Raw genomic sequence first — 17994 nt, forward strand, 5'->3', positions numbered from 1 at the left:
AGAGCCAAGTTTTCCGTTGCATTAATTTGATCCAAACCCGTTCACACTCCGTCAACGTTTCAAGAAGCAAAATCATAACCATAGATCCCCACTATACACCAATTTTTGTCCACCAAACATACCTCTTACCGGGCTCAAACATTAAACAGAAATAGTGGTGGTAATACTCAATTATACCATATATCAGAAATATTCAATGAATCAGTAACAGTTTCCTCATGGTTCGTCAGTTTACCTCGACCAAGCGCTTGTTGGCTTGATTTGATTGACTACCAATGAGGTTTGAGGTCAAATTCCACAGTAAGGTCATTGGATATTTGTCTCCAAATGACATCAACTCATGCACAAGTAACAGAACCAAATTGCATAGTTAACCAGTCAAATAGTTAAGAAAAACGAGTGTGATAAAGTACACCCTCATCCCATCCAGGATGAACTAAAGTCACAATCATTCAAGTCATAACTTTCAAGCACAAGTAATTCGGTTAAATAACAATGCTAAGTGATCAACAACTCACCTGTTCAAGCAAAAATAGCGTCAAAAGTTTCCTCCTGGATTATGCCCTTGATCACCGACAAGCCCTAAAATCAACCAATGTAAAATAATTATGATCCCCACATTCAATGCCAAGTGAACAGAATTCACAATTTAGACTCGACTATGAGTCGTATGCCTATCCAAGTTAACTTTTCAAAACCCAACATACACAAATAGATTAAGAGTGCAAATCAAGGAAAAATCCACGTATATGTTAGGACAAAAGCTCAAGTAAGGTTTTGGAGTGAATGAGAGCATTTTGGAGTCAAGAAAACATAAATAACCAACAAGTTTCTTATTTGATTCACGGCTGGAAATTTTCCAGCGGCAAAACAATGAAAGAAACAAGATGTTTCACCACTTTATACTTATGATATTCACTCCGATTCAACATACACTTGTTATTCAAGGTTTTAGCAAGTGAAGTCAGCAAGATTATGTTCAAAAGTTTCAAAACTAAAGACTTTGAGGCTAAAAGGCAGCAAAGTACAAATCTGCCATTCCTACCAGAATTTTTTCCAGCCATGACACAAGCAAAATGCTTAGATTTTTCACCTTCCAACCTTCATGGTTTTCGCTCAAATTCACCTGGAAAAGTCCCAACCAATGTTTGGAACAAGTTTTGGCCAAAACCAATTTTGAAAAGGTTGGAAAAACGACAAGATAACAGGCTGCACTATCACTCGACCAACAAGCACAACTTCAGCCAGCAATTTGGAAGAAAATCCCAATGAAAACCCTTCCATTTCAATCAAAATGCAACACATAAGCAAAACTTAAAGGTTCACTAAGCATATTGGACAAGTGCATCACCAAATCAGCTCACAATCAAAGGTAGTAAGCTGCCCCAAAATTTGGACAGCATAACCCCTGTTTTGTCCTATATTTCCTCTCCTAATTCAACACAAAATTTCATGGCCAAACCATCCAAATCAAGACCACAAATGATAGACTATACAAGCTACTAATTTCAAACCATAAAGCCACCAAAAATAGACAAGTATTCAGCTCACATGTGTCCATATTAAAGCTGGCCATCAAGCAAAAATTCAACTCTACAAGTTGGAATTTCGATAAGCAAGCTAATAAAACATGTACAAGCTGGAAAAATCACATGGCATGGCTAAAAATTCATAGTAAACCTGATATTAACATATTAACACTGATTTTCCTCAACTAAACCTGGTAATTTTGATTTCCTACACCAATCATGAATTTTTTCACATAACAACCCATAATTAAGCCTTAAATCTCCTCACAAGTAAGATAAAAGAAATCTAATGGGTTGTAGGCATGATTACCTTAAAACCCTATGAAGAGAGGCTGCCAAGACCCTGTTCCTCCTAAATCTTTCCACCAAAGCCCTTAGTTTTCCTTAGATATCATCTTTTATGGAGTAGTTTGCAAGATTAATGGTTAAATTCAATATTCAAGCAAGAAATTTGAGGTTGAAGATGAAGTTTTCTTTCTTGTTTTTTCTCTCAATGGTTCGGCCACAAGAAGGAGAAAAAGCCAAGAATAGTCTTGGTCAAAGGACTAACTACTTGTTGGCCTAGGGTTTGAAGCTTAATCTTTTTTGTCTTTTCTTTGTCTCCAAGGTCTTATCTAAATTGGTTTCCTCTAATTCACTCTTAGCACTTCTAGTCATACAAACCTTCTTAAATAATTACCTGTTTTGTCCACTAAATTTATTATGCAACTCACTAGTGGGTCCCGCTTTTATAATGCGGAACGAACTTAACATGAAATAACTTATACAAGAAAAATGATTTAAAAACTTGACTCACTTATAAAAATATCTAGGAAATTAAGGTAATAAAGTAAAGTAAAGAAAATGTATTCGAAAAAATAAAATAAAATAATATCAAATAAGAAAAATTTTCGGGTCCTCATAGTTAAAGGCTAACATGGATGCATATTCTATTTTATTTAGTAGTTCAAGTGTTACTCATGCCATGTACAACTAATTTGAATGATGCATAGAAATCAAACATCTCCCTTTTGTAATCAACTTGATGAGTTTGGTGATTACAAGTATTTCATTATCATTCATTCCTTGTCTTTTTGTTTGAGATAGGAATCAATTCGAGGTCGAATCTTTTCTATGAAGAAGGGAATGATGGAGACTCAAGTGGCCTTGGTGTTATATGTTTGTGGCAAATGGGATGTGAGTTGCGATGTGTGTTTTGGATCATGTTCATGGCAAACTAAGTAGAAGACATGTTACATGGCTTGCGTTCATCAAGACATACCTCGGCTTGCTTCATTGTAAGCAAGTGCTCGATTTGAGGAAAAATTTCTTTCAAAAGAGGGGGAATGATATGCATCCTGTCGCTATCCAAACTAGCTGAGGATGCATTCATGAATAAGTTCTAATTCTAATTAGTCTAGTCGCGAGTACTCTTGCTAACCCATGTGGCTACTTCCAATATTAGTCGAAGTGCTAATTCAAGCTCTTGTTCAATTTACTCTGGCTCATGTGAGAATTCGTAAAACCATCATCGGAACTCTCAAAGTGATTGTGGGAGTGGATCTTGAGCAAGTCATCATTTCCACACTAATTGAAATTGCAGTAGGAATTGAGAAATCCATTCAAGGTGTAGTGTGTTCACTGGCAGATCCCTCACAGATCGCATCCTCATGAGCGACTCATTTCAATTTCTTCTTGTTTCAGTCTTTGCCTTCAATATGCATAACAATCCGGCCAATAATCGTGTGCATATTTGGTTTGGATAATTTTTAGGGTTTTTTTTAAAATTTTTGCTCAACATATTAAGATTTTGTTTAGTTACTTAATTGTTGGTTATTAGGAATAAATGGCCAACTATGTTAGCTATTTGGGCCACTAGATTAGTAGTTTAAATGCAATAAATGATGTAATTCATGTCCGATTCAAATTTTGTCTAGTTTAGGTTTTAGACTATAAATAGCCTTACTTTTGCTTTGTAAGAGGTTAACTTGAGATTTCCGGCAATAAAGATTGAGAGTAAAATTCTCTTGGCATTTTCCTTGAGTATTTTAGAGTTGTCCTAAGGTATTCATCTGATTTATCAATCAAGAATCATACTTGATTGTGGCATCATTCTACCCAACTTTAATTCGTTCCTATGCTATCCAAGATCAAACTAGATTTTTCACTGTCAAACTTCGATACCAACAATTCTAAATCTGGTGGCTTGTCATGTTATGGATTGCGTTTGAAATAGGGTGTAGATCGTATCATACTATCCCAACTGCTAAAGTTTCACCTCAAATGAGCGAAGTGATCAAAATGACACGATATAGTTGGAGAAAGAGAGAACAAATCAACCATCTATTGACAAAAAGTAGTAGCCTATTTTTGGTTTCTCTAAACTTATGGGCACTATGTTATTTGGTTAATTATAGCAACATGCCCAGTATCTATTTGCACTAGGCTTAAAACTTGGGGTCTAGTTGAGAGTGATAATTGTGTTCTATAGGGTAGTGCTACCGAACCAGTTTGATCACTTGTTCATTCAATGCACTTTTAGTACTCCCTCCGTTCCGAAAAGTTTGTCACTTTTCGGGAATTGGAATATTTTTCAATAGTAGACAAGAAGAAGAGATAGCTGTCTGTAATTCCTAAATTATCCCCGCCAAGCTGTCCAAATTTTGCCTATAGTGGTGCGGATGAAGTTATTCAAATGGTTTATGCAAACTAGTCAACACTTTGGGCCCACTACATTATTAAAGCTACACAAACTTTTTGCTTATTTTGCATTGCACGCGCTAGTAAACATTGGCTAGCATCAGCCACGCACTTCAAAGCGTGTCTTGTTCTTTTGACAATTTATGCTGGACCCACATATTTAAAGGTAGTGTCAGAAGGGTAAAATTAGAAGAAGGCGAAAAATTCATTTGTCATTTTAGGTATGTGACAAATATTTTGGAACAGATTAAAATGAAAAGCATGACAGTTTCAATGGGACGGAGGGAGTATGAAATATGAAATAACGGCGAGGATTCAAGCTTTGTGCCTACTGTAGGGGTCCAAACCGGGACCTTGATTTTGTGTTGGGTCCCGAGTTTGGTTGAGGAGTACCAAACTGATTAATCGGATTACTTCTTGAGATGTCCTTCTCGAGAATCCATAGGTCCTTTGCACTGGGAAGAGGGCCAACTGCATGACTAATTTGACTTGTGTCGGCATCTTGACACCTAATCTGTTAGGGAAGCGATATAAGGTTGCAGGTACCGCAATGTAATCATGACGAATTCATTTTTTTAGATATGATTGAAAGTGGGTTCTTGCAACTATAAATATCCCCAATTCTTTCCCATTTGAGCAAATAGACAATTTCCTCTCTTTCTCTACTAATTTTTTTTTTTCTGAATTGTCTTACTAACTTAAGTATCAGAGATGAATCAGGAGACAAGCCCCACTTCCCTAGCTTCTTGTTCACAGGCTGAATTTCACATTGTTTCAAAAGATGGTAAAAGAGTGCTTAATATGTAAGTAAGGATGTGAAACTTAATAATTTAACGTTTGGATCAAATTTGAGTTCTTGACTTATATATTAGGTATCTTTGATAGGCTCCCCTGAATGTTTTTCTTTAAGACACTTTATATATAATAAACAAATTTCTAAATCATTCACTTATTTGTATACTTAAGATCAAAGTTGAGTTCTTGATTTATACATTGGATCTTTTTGGTGGATTCTTTCGAGCGTTTCTCTCTGACACACTTCATATATAATAAACTAATTTCTAAATCATTTAAGAAGGATCGTGGATCGTGGCACTCATTTGTATACTTAATTCATGCGCTGGTGACGTGAAGATATAAATATTTTCAATCAGTGAACTTTATTGTCACCGTTAATTTTCATCCATGCGGGATTGTTGGTGGTCAAAGGACATGATAAGATAACCGGAATTTTCCTAACCTACCAATCCTAGCAGCTGCAAATAACACTAGAAAGATGCAATCTACTAAAAGGGAAAAATTATGATTGAGATTTTTATTATAGGATTCTAATAGCATTACAGACGCTGAAAATTTGAAAGTTTCATACATATATAAACCTCCTTAATCGTTACTTTGTTATTTACGATATTAAATACCCGTCAAAGTGTTTAAAATTTAGAAGGGAATATCTAATTTGTAGGAATAAAAAATAAGATAACAATAGGTACGGAAATTTCCCAAGACTAAATGTTATCGATCTAGATTTTTCAAAGTTATGACGTCTGTCACATTTCTATTTTCCTTTTGTTAAGGTAAAAAAGCTAATTGCACTTTCTTTATCATTGAGACTGATGCAGATCGTTGACATCAAATTGCAAATATAGGTGGCACATTTCCACTGGGTTCTTAAAAAGCTGATAATCAACCTGGCATATGCACAGTAGGGTTTATTAGTTTGTTGATCCGCTAACTATTTATTAGGTGCAAAATAAGTATAGTTAGATTTAGGAACAAAACATCTGAACTGATTTATCTGGTGTATACAAATGTGGGCATCTAAACCAGTTTCAAGCAAGTGGAATAAAAAGTGGTATAGTGATTTTTTTTTTCATTTTTTGGGGGGGGGGGGGGGCGGTGACGGGGTATGCACTGGATAGTCATCTACTTACACATAAAGTGGAATAAAAAATCTCAAACTTTGGGCTTTGTGAGATTTATCGAAAGACACAGTATATATTCTTTTGGTCTTAAATCTTAGCAGGGGAGTAGATTAATCCTTCATTAGTAAAATCTTCATCATTATACAAGGATTCCACAAATTGCGAAAACATAATTTATTTTGATTTGCCAACAACAAAAGTTGGGATGTTTCTTAAGTTCTAGGTTTAAATTTCCTTGTTCTCTCTCTACTTTTTAAGTCTCATGGCTTTCCTACTGAAAAAATTGGTATTTAAGTACTAATTAAAAAATTGAAGTTCTATATATATATATATATATATATATATATATAATAAGTTTTTGGTAATTATCATATTGATAACTTACCTCTTTTGCAGGTTTTGGAATGTCTCAATCGTTTATCATCATTATTCCGGGAAAAGGACGCATTCTCACTAACGTCAAATTTTTCCTTACTCGCACATGTTACTAAATCGAGCCAGCAATTGTTATTAACGTCTGTTTATGCACTTCTCAGGCAGTACTCCACAAACTATCACTCAAAATTAGATGAATGTTTGTTGCGCAACCGAGTACTTAAGCCTTGCGGCATTATCAATGAGATTTCAGCGACCCCGTTTAAATCTTGCATAAGTTCTGAGATACTTTGAAGAGGTGGCGGGGGAGGGGGTGCGGGAGGAGAGGGGAGGAGGGAGAGGGTGACGAGGGGCAGAGAGAAAAATGCAAAAAAAAAAAAATAATTGTTTCTGCTGTTGGCTGCTGCAACTTCCGGCAAGGGGGAGGGGAGGAAGGGGGGAGGGGGAAGGGAGAAGAAGAAGAGAGGAAATAAAGAAAGAAAAAGAAAAAGAAAGAAAGAAAGAAAGAAAAGGTTTTCCATCTACCAAATTTTTCTTACAACTTTTATAGTAAATTACAGTAAAATTTTAAAAAAACACCCAAAACATTCATTTGTTAAACCGAGCCATTAGTCATGTTAAAGGTAGAAACTAGGATTTCAACTGAAGATAACACATTTTGATCTAAACCCCCCCAAAAAAAAGGGACCAAAAATTGAATGTCCACAACTTACCTTCTGATTAGCCTATGAGATAAATTAATAAGATTATTCTTCTCACAAACACAATTTATTCTTCTCACAAACACCTTTTGATTAGCCTCATTTGCTTCTTTTTATGAGTAGCATAAAAAGACTATAATTAGGATATCTACTTTTATATTGGCCAAATTCGCTGGAGGAAAGAATTAAGCAAACAAACGAAAACCATGAGAACTTAGGAAGAATTATATTAGACAAGTAACGGAAATATACCACTAATTATAATTACTTTGGAACAGCCATAATTTAAGAGGGGAAGGAGAAAGATACCATCCAGATTCAAAAATAAATGAGTAACAATAATAATAGTCCATTTGGCAATTAGAACTTTAAATTTTTCTCACGCCTACAGACATCAATCATAGCATACAAATTTCTCGTTGACATTTAATCAAACATTTTATATGCATACCCAAATTAACGACATTTAATATAAACGCCTACACACTACAAAGTTTCACAGAAAGGGTCTAAGTTATTTCCTAGATGTTTCATATGGCTACGAAGCTTACAGCCCAAATGAGTTGATTGATAAGCACCACAAACTAAAAACAAGCAGACAATCAAATACACTATGTAGATTCATACTTATTCACTCAACCTATTATTTTACCGGCAGACAATCACAAGCACAACCGACATTTCCAGCACCAATATTGAAATAAAATCTTCAAATTCTCAGCCCTAATTTTGCAAGATAATCTTGACAAATGAATCAAATAAAAGATAAATAAATTAGAGCAATAAAATCAAACGATTTTCAATAAAACATGATGGTATAATCTCTTGGCTGCTTTTCATCTACTCTTTGGTCGACTACCACCACTGCTAAATCCTAATAAAAATCTCAACCCTTTTGTTTGGTCAGCAACTCAGCATGCCGCAGCACCCAAAATCGATCGATAAGGAGAGAGGGAAAGTGTGGACTAAAGAGGAAAATTTTGCCAGGGAAAAAATTAGTTCATTTGTGACAAAACAAAGTGTGGACCAAAGAGGAAAATTTTGCCAGATAAAAGATTTCAATGGTAACGTGAGCAGAGAATGAGATGAAGGCAGGTGACAACCCAAAAATGGATGATTTTTTAAAGTATTTTACTTAAAAATACAAATATTTTACTTTTAGTATTAGTAAGTTTAATTTAAAAAAATAACCTCTGTCAAATTATAAGTGAATTACATTATTCAAAGTGTAAATTTCTAGTTATAACTAAAATTTACTATTTCAAACATATACTTACTATTTTTAATTCAAAACTTATTAATGTTAATATTAATTATTTTAATACAATATTTAAAAAGACGCTAAAAAATTTGATTTGTCAACAAAATTAATAGAAACCTACAATAGTAGGTTATCCTAATATCGTTACCATAATTGTAGGCATTATAGCATTGTCCTTGACACTTGTTTGAATTTTGCGGATACCTATCCTAAATTACAGGTCGGGTTATCCACGTATTAGTGTACAAAAATTCTCAAAACGTACTATATCTAGTCCAATGAATTTTTTTTCTTCTTTCATCTTTTAAGTGGTAACTTTACATTCCTAAAAATCAAATCAATAAAATTTGATTTTAACTTAGATTTTAATCACTTTCTACCTGAATACATCATGTGATTCACATATGATCATTTTACTAAGCGCAAAAAATTTAGATTCCATTTGTAGTTAAACAAATAATCCAGTCCATGTTCATTTTATCCCTACAAAAGTAAGATTTGACCCAAAACAATATTCATTATTTTTTTTCTTAAAAAAAGTGAGATATGACCAAATCTATATTCATTTTCATCACTAAAAAAGTGGGATCTAACATTTTTTGTATATAAAAATGGATGCATGTGGATCCTGTGATGATTTCAGAAAAAAGTGATAAAAAACTTAGGTTGGGACTAAATACTGCTGACTTGAATTTGGAAGGGATGAAAAGTTAACATCTGAAAACTGAAAGGCGAAAAAATTCATTTAGCAAAATGTGAGCAACGTTTTGAACAATTTTTCCAATTTTTAATATTTATTCACAATTATTCTTTGCAATGAAAAACATATTTTGATATCTCATTAATTTAACATTTGACTTCACTAAGTTATGTTCAAATAAGAATATTTTTCAAGTTTTGCATCATAAACACCTATTCTGACTATCATTTTGTATTTTCAAGCTTTCAACTATATTTTTATTTCACATATATTACATCAAAAAGCTTATATGATGTCATTCCAAATAATTTTTTCAAAGAATCTCCTATCCAAACACACGGATTATGATTATGATTTGATTAGCAATCTACATTGCTTTTAACTGCAAAGATTTTAACACAAGGAAACAGTTCAAGGTTGTTTGATCAGAAGAAGAATTTCTTTGAGAGAAGAAGTAGCACAATTGTTGCATCTTTACCTATTGGGAGAAAATATACAACAGATTAATTATTTGAATGTGTTTAATCTTTTACAATCTAACTTTAGTTGAGATGTTTCACAAAATTAAAGTTTAGAAATTACAAGTAGATAAAATATTTTATTATTTCAAGTGATAAGCATTTTTTTAAAATGTCAAATTTCATTGCTCGCATGAATTTTGACATTATATTTTTTTCTGTTTTTTTTCACTTAGAAGTATCCCAACTTTTCAGCTAAACTAATCCCCTAAAACTATGTAGAGCCTTGCTCCAAGGATACACAGCGATGCAGCAAGATCGATCACGGGACCTTCTGATAATTACCAGACTATGGAACTAGTTGGACTACCCGTGGGGTCCATGAATTTGACATTATGTGCATTGTTCTTTTTTTTTTGGTGTGCGATTCCTGAACACCCGTGATTAGGAAACTTGCTTGACTCTTAAGCGTGTTTTTTTTTTGACCAAATATCAACCAGAACCTAAACTTAACCCACGGTAAACCACCAAAAGCCGGTAACTTTAGCGTGTTTTTTTTGACTCTTAAGCGTGTTAGCTACTAGTTTTCAGTTCTCAATACTTCATCTCTCTCTTTCTCTCTTGTAAGGTTTTGAATATTCGTTGAATAAAAATAAATATATAATTAATTAATTAAAGAAACGATATTATTCAGTTATTTCCAGTTTTATTGCTGATCTATTCACTCAAGTGTTGGTTCTTTTAAGGATTTTGATTAGTTTGATTCTATATCCTGGCAGCCAGTGTCTTGAATGCCTTTTTTAGTTTCTTTCTTTCTTTTTAAACTTGTATTAATTTTGTTTTCATAGCAAATGTAGGATTAGTCATGAGATCGAAGCTTGATTCCTTGACTTGTAATGATTTTAGTTGCACGTCTTATAAGATATAAGCTATTCAATTAATTTTTCACCAAGGGAATCTATTAAGCAATTTTGAAGAAGCAGAGTATATTCTTGTCCATAACCAAAACTTTTTATTTTCCGTAATTTTCTTTTAGCTAAGAATGTAAGAAATCATAGTTAGCGTAAAGAGAACCTGATGCTGGTTGGGTGGTGCAATTTAGTTTGAAGGAGGAGTTTTTCTTATTGTTTCTGAAAATTGTCTTAATTACATTTTATCTCTTGTGGTTTAGTGTTTTATCACAAAACCCATTCACTATTTGGATTGAAGTGTCAATGTGACAGAAATGGTCTTCTGCAACCAAACTAATTGAAATGTCGAGATTACCTTTACTTAGAAAATAAAATAATTAAAGTAGCCAAGATATATAAATATAATATGCATAACATTTTAGTCCCTTATGATTTAATGCTTTATTACATAACTCCCTTATAGTTTTGAAGATCTATACATAATCCTCCTATAGTTAACAGATAATTTTCATCTTAACGTACGAGCACTTTCCACATTTTAATTGACACCATTATGGAATACAAATTCCATCAATTTGATATTTTAATTCAAATTATTAGGAGATTACGTAAAGCTATTGAAACCATAAAAGGGTTATGTGAAAAAACTCTAAACCATAGCAGAATAACTACTTTCATGTATCAATATGGATATGGGCTTGTGCAATTGCAGGATTACCGGTTGAAGTTAAATAATAGCCGAAATCAGGCCATGACCAAAGGTCCTTCAAACTTTTTTTTTTAATTTATTTTTTAAGAAAAAAGAGAAATTTTGAAATTTGTAGTATGACAAATTGACCATAGAAGTAGATAAGACTTGAATATGTGTGCAGTGACTTCACCTGCACTTGACGGGTCAAGATCGTTCATCTCTTATTCAAAAGTCTAATAAATCTAGAATCCACGCACTTTCATTTGAATACGATGAAGACGTGCAGTAAACAGGACAAAATACACAGAACCACGCACTTCTATTAAAAGCTAGGTAGACACTAGAAAGCCTAACTTTCCAATTTCATCTTCAATCGAGTGATTGAAGCAAATACATAACCAGAAGATCAACGAAATGAAGAAAGCAGAGCTGGTTTTCATTCCTTCACCAGGGATGGGTCACCTGGTATCAACTGTTGAACTAGCAAAGCTTCTTATTGATCGTGGTGAACAATTATCGATCACAGTTCTGATTATGAAGCTGCCTTTCGATAAAAAGGTGAGTAGCTACACAAGTATGCTGTCAGAGTCTTCAGATTCACGCATAAGGTTTCTTGATCTCAAACCAGGAGAGTCTTCTTCGCAATCGACATTTTCTAGCGCGTTTCTTTATCATTTTATCGACAACCACAAAAGTAGTGTAAGGGATATTCTTGCAGAAATGACTAATTCTGCCTCATCTGATCTCGCTGGAGTTGTCATTGACATGTTTTGCACCTCCATGATTGATGTAGCCAATGAATTTGGGGTTCCCTCGTATATATTCTATACATCTGGTGCTGCAATGCTTGGCCTTGTATTGCATATGCAGAGTCTGAGAGCTGATTTTAATGAAGATGTGACTAATTACAAGAATTCAGATGTTGAGTTAGCTATTCCAACTTATATTAATCCTGTTCCAGCTAAAGTTCTACCTTCCGTAATCTTTGACAAGGATGGAGGTTGCGACATGTTTCTCAACCAAGCCAAAAGATACAAGGAGACCAAGGGAATCATCATTAACACTTTCCTCGAGTTAGAATCCCACGCAGTAAAGGCTTTATCCAACGATAAAACTATCCCACCGGTCTATGCAGTCGGGCCTGTGTTGAATCTTAAGGGAAGCAATGGTCCAAACCAAGACACTGAGATGATCATGAAATGGCTTGATAATCAGCCTGTTTCTTCTGTCGTGTTCCTTTGCTTTGGTAGTGCAGGATCTTTTGATGGTGAACAAGTGAAGGAAATTGCTCATGCACTCCAGCGTAGTGGAGTTCGATTCTTGTGGTCTTTGAGAAGGCCTCCACCTAAAGGAAAGTTTCAGTTTCCAGGTGATTATGAGGACCCGGAAGAAGTCCTGCCAGAGGGGTTCTTGCGGGGAACTGCAGAGGTGGGAAAAGTCATTGGATGGGCACCACAGGTGGCAGTACTATCCCATCGTGCTGTGGGAGGATTCGTCTCTCACTGTGGCTGGAACTCAACGCTGGAGAGCGTTTGGTGCGGCGTTCCAATGGCAACTTGGCCACTCTATGCCGAGCAGCAGACGAATGCCTTCCTAATGGTGAAGGACTTGGGGATGGCTGTGGAGATTAAGATGGATTTCAGAAAAGATTTTCTAATGGAGGCTAACGAGATTGTCAGGGCAGTTGTGATTGAAAATGGGATTAAACAGCTCATGGAGTCTGAGAGTGAATTCAGAAATAAGGTGAAGGAAATGAAAGAGAAGAGCAGGATGGCTCTCCATGGAGGAGGATCATCCTCTGATTCCTTGAGACGTTTTCTGGACGACATAATGGATAACGTTCCAAAATTACATTAATTTTTTTTTTTTTTTGCACTCAGAGCTGAAGATCAACTATGACTGAGCCTATGAACTCTGCATAGCAATGTTTAGCAAGTCATTTTTCTTTCGTATTTTTTTTTCTGTATTTTTGTTCATGTGCAATACCTTTTGATTTCCTGAAATAAAACAGATTTGTCACAAAGCTCAATTAAAATATTATCAGTCAGTCAAATTTCAGGAAAAAAAAAACAAGAGAGAGGCAAAAGGAAAAAGAACTACTAAAAAGTCCATAAGGAGTTTTTATTGGGGAGAGGTGAAGGTAGCGACAGGAAAAAAAAATTGTACAAGTTTCTCAGCCATGGCTTATATCTCAATTCGCCACATCCAAGAGTAAGATGTACTTTGATTGGCAACAAGAAAGGGAAATGATAGGATGATATGAGACTGGACACAGGAAAGGGGGTCAGTGCAATTGTACTTTCATCTGGTTCAATGCGGTTGTTTTGTTTGCTGCAATATTTGTTGTATAATCATATTATATTGTTATATTCGTATAAAATTTGATGTATAAAAAAAATAAAATATTTTATATATGTTTGATAAAATAATATAATGTAGTTATACACCACAAGCTATAACATATGGAATAACCAGATAGTATATAATAATAACCTGATGGAACCGGACACAACTTGAACCTACCTCCCCTACTTCCTGAATACGTATCCAGTTTGTGCAATTTATATGTCTTCGACTAGACAATATGCTCATAGATCTTCAAACTAGACAATATCCTTATAGATCTTATAACTGGAACTCACAAGATGTGACAGGCTGTATTATTGAACAGGTCACTGACCGAACAGCCGAAAGGGCGCTCTATGTCTTGTGGGTGAAAGGTTAAGGTTGAAATCTTACCTCCCCATTAACATTGCCATTTAATGTGACTTCTCTTAGATTTATATGGGTGCGTAATATATTCGTCTAGTCCGATGATAGTTCAGTCCCCGTCGGTCCCCTGTGATCCTGTTGGATCACCTCCCTAGAATAGCTTAAAATAGGAGTATGAACAGGTGTTGATGATGACAATTGATCAAAAAAAAGATTAGTGAAAAGGACAAAACAAGCCGTAGCTAGTTTTGAATAAATGATGAAATCAAATTTTGATTCAATTAAGGAAAACGCTCTGGTATCCATCGTTATGGTGATGAAATAATTTTTATTTGATATAACAAGTTATCACACTTTTAATGACAATTTGATTATCCATTGGAGCTATTCACCTAAACAAAATAATGCCTAAAAATCACGAAGTAAATTTTTCATCTAAAATTGTAAGTTAACGTAATAAATTAGCAACTTTTATGTCTCAAAAGGTAAATTGGAATAAATATGAAATTTACTTTTTAAAGGAATAAATTACTACTTTATATCCCAAACCTACTTTTAGAGAGTAAATTTAGTTCAAGTACTAGTAAATTTTTATACATAAATGGTAATTCTTATTGATAACATAGTAAATTGGATTAATGATCAAAACGACTAATTTATGGAACAAATGTACTATTTTACTTTAAAAAATTATATCAAATTAGTATTAGGAAGTTTTTTTTCAATAATAATAAGATTTTTGATTATTGATTGAAACTTAGTATTCTAATTAGTAAGTACTCGTAATACACTTATAATATATGATTATATGTATAATTTAAAAATATTTTGTATTTATGCATTTTCAAACACTATAAAAATATTTTGACTTCTCAAATAACCTTATAAAATATGTAATAAAATTTGTTGTATTATAATTTTTTAATTATTTTTCAATTTTTGAAATTGTTTGAAAGTTTAGATAACAATAACAACAAATCTTCCTATTTATATATAGAATATCAGCTATCTATATAATTCCTATAATTTAATATCTATGAATATAATAAGATGATAAAGTTTTAATAAATTTATTGTTTGGGACAGAAGAATTAACAAGAGTTAAACTTGTATTAATATATACCTAACAAAATGAGAGAAATAGTATAACAATTAATATAATGATAAAAATGAAAAAATTAGTATAATCTGGACTTTTTTTAGGGAAGATTGTTCATAAAAATGAGATCCAACTACTAAATGAAAATTACATGCACATATAATCTATTGTATAATTTAAATTAAATTAAATTCATGTATAATATGATCCTAAAATAATTAGCACACTATAGTACCATATTAAACAATAAATATTTTTTTTGCCAAAAGTCTCAAATATTCATGACATATGGTACTATAGTGTGCCAAAAGTCTAATCATTGATATTAATTTGAGAAAGAATATTTTTTATAACAGAATTATTTTGAATTTAATTAACAAGTTTAGATATTTAAAAAAAAAAAATGAAATATTTTGGGAGCATAGTTTTATATGTAACGTCCCCACCTCCCCCTAGGACGAACTCAAGGGTTTTGCGGACCTTCTGCCCAACTCTCGCTAGGACTCATGCACTCATTCGAACCAAATCACGATTTTCAAGCCAAATAATTTCTTAAAACCAAGAAAGTACTTGAATAACAACAGCCACAATCCTTAGGCAATATCGTTAACTATTACAAATATAATATTTCAAATACAAATGAAATCTACACTTCCAAATGTCCAAAAGTCACTCAAGGAATCACACTAACTCTAAACAAAAGTTGACTAGTCTAGCGCCTTCAATTCTTCACTTCAAATTCCTGTTAAGGAATAACAATTTAAAGGGATGAGTGGACGCTCAGTGAGGCCAAGAAATCAAGCAAGCAAGTAGAGCAAGTACCATAATTCAATTCAAATAGTACATGTACAGAAAAACAACAATGGTTTCACGTAAAGCCACAAAAGAACTAAAACACATTCATTAAGAGGACACAGGAGTTCTCAGGAGCCAATTTCCCCGTTGTAGTAGCTTGATCCAAACCTATTGACACTCCGTCAACGTTTAAAGAAGTAAAAACAATGACCGTAGATCTCCACTTTACACCAATTTTTCGTCCACCAAACATACTCCTTACTGGGTCCGAACACCAAATAGACATAGTGGTAGTAATACTCGAGTATACCGAAGCAAGAATAAGTATGGTCGATAAAATAACACTCCAATTAACTTAATCAAGATAGAGATACTGAGACGGGATGAGAAACACCTCCCACTCGGATTGAGTGTGGTACATGCTGCCACTCAGCACTAGGGTCGACGAGATAACTCTCCAATCGACTTAATCAAGATAGAGGTACTGAAACGGGATGAGAGGCACCTCCTACTTGGATTGCGTGTGGTACATACTGCCGCTCAGTACTTACAAGTCAAGCACAAGTACAAACACAAGTACAGGTCAATCAAGTTCAAGCGAGTACAAGATCATTCAAGAAAGAAAGGATGAGTGCGATAAAGTACATCCTCGCCTTATCCAATTCAGAATTCAACACATAACATGTGGTATCATTGAAATCAAAATATCAAGAAACATGCACTTGACACATACCAACGAGTTACTGCTTAGCAACGTCAAGGTTAGACCTTACACCTTGGTCACTCTCAAAATCTGCGAGTTAATATCCTATAGCAAGTTACAATCAAACAATGTTTCAAAATGCCCAACTTGTCTTGTCAATATCGAAGGAAAGATTTATGAAAAAGAATAACCTATATAGCTTAGCAAAACATAAGTGAAGCATACTCACTATTTTGGTAGAAAACCAATTAGAGTGTTCAAGTTAACCATTGGATACAAGTTACTAGAACCCATCGTTTTTCCCTCCTTGTGAAAATGCACAATTTTGGTACACAAAATTAAGCTTATGGTTCAAATAAGTTGAATTCAAACAAGCTCAAACAAGCTTTGGGCAAACCAGTCTAAATCCACACCACAACCCTCGTCTTTACTCATCTATACTGCATGAAAGAAAATGGACAACACCTCCCCTTGTTTAGCCTTAACTTTCCCTTCCAATTCCAAGGCTAAACATCATGGTAAAACAGTCCCAACCAAAGCCACAAATGATAGGAGGCACTTGACACATATTCTAGGTTACAAGGCTATCCAAGTTCACATATATATATATATATGTTACACAAACAACCATACCAAGCTGGAATTTTGCAACTAAGTCTGAAAATTTGGTACTAAAGTTGGAAAATTCTTATTTAGAAGCTAAAAAGTCATATTAAAGCTAGAAATCCTCATACGAACTCATTCAAGTCCATATTAAAACTAGATATCATCATATCATGGTTGAAAATACAAAGCAAAGCTGGAAAAATTCATTTTGAGGAAAAAAAATGCATACTCTAGCTAGAAATTCCCATGTTAAACTAAAAGAGCAATCAAGGCTGAAAGTAACATCCCAAGGCTGCCATATACATAACAAAGCTGGAAATTTGAACATATCCTAGTACAACCTCACCAAACCCTAGCAAATCCCTAAAATTGCCATAGACATGTTTCTTATCCACATATATAGGATAAACAGCCCAAAACAATTGGAGAAAAGGAAATCTTTTAGCAAAATACCTCAAACTTCAAGAATAAGAAGCAAAACAAGGCTGTCTATTCCAACTCTCTTCACCTCAAGCTTCCTTTCTCCCTTGTTGCAAGTTTCTCCGAAGTAAATCAAGAGTTCTTGTGGATTTCTATCCAAATCAAGCAAAACCAAGATGAAATTTGAAGTTTCTCCTCTCATTTCCCCTCTCTCTAGTTTGGCCAAAAAGGGAAAAGAAATGAAGGCTAATGGCTGCTATTAGGAAGATAAATACTAGAAGGCATCTTGGTCAAAGGTGGTTTGGATGATCAACACTTGTCACTTACTCATTTCTTCTCTCTTTGTTGTGTTTTTTTTCTTCTTCCTCTCTTCTTCCTTCTAAAATTCAGCCAGCACCTCTCAAAATAAGAAAGGAATGTTTTAAAACAAAA

At 34.0% G+C, this 17994-nt stretch overlaps 1 protein-coding gene across 1 annotated transcript; it reads left to right on the forward strand.

Annotated features, from left to right (window-relative positions):
- Nucleotides 1-11638: 11638 nt before the first annotated feature.
- On the forward strand, nt 11639-13188 carry LOC113772383 (anthocyanidin 3-O-glucosyltransferase 2-like). Its single transcript, XM_027316977.1, has one exon. The coding sequence runs from the start codon at nt 11642-11644 to the stop codon at nt 13082-13084; it is 1443 nt and encodes a 480-aa protein (XP_027172778.1). The 5' UTR covers nt 11639-11641; the 3' UTR covers nt 13085-13188.
- The last annotated feature ends 4806 nt before the right edge of the window (nt 13189-17994 follow it).

The sequence above is a fragment of the Coffea eugenioides genome, chromosome 5 (assembly GCF_003713205.1).
Source record: "Coffea eugenioides isolate CCC68of chromosome 5, Ceug_1.0, whole genome shotgun sequence".
In the NCBI taxonomy this organism is placed as follows: Eukaryota; Viridiplantae; Streptophyta; class Magnoliopsida; order Gentianales; family Rubiaceae; genus Coffea; species Coffea eugenioides.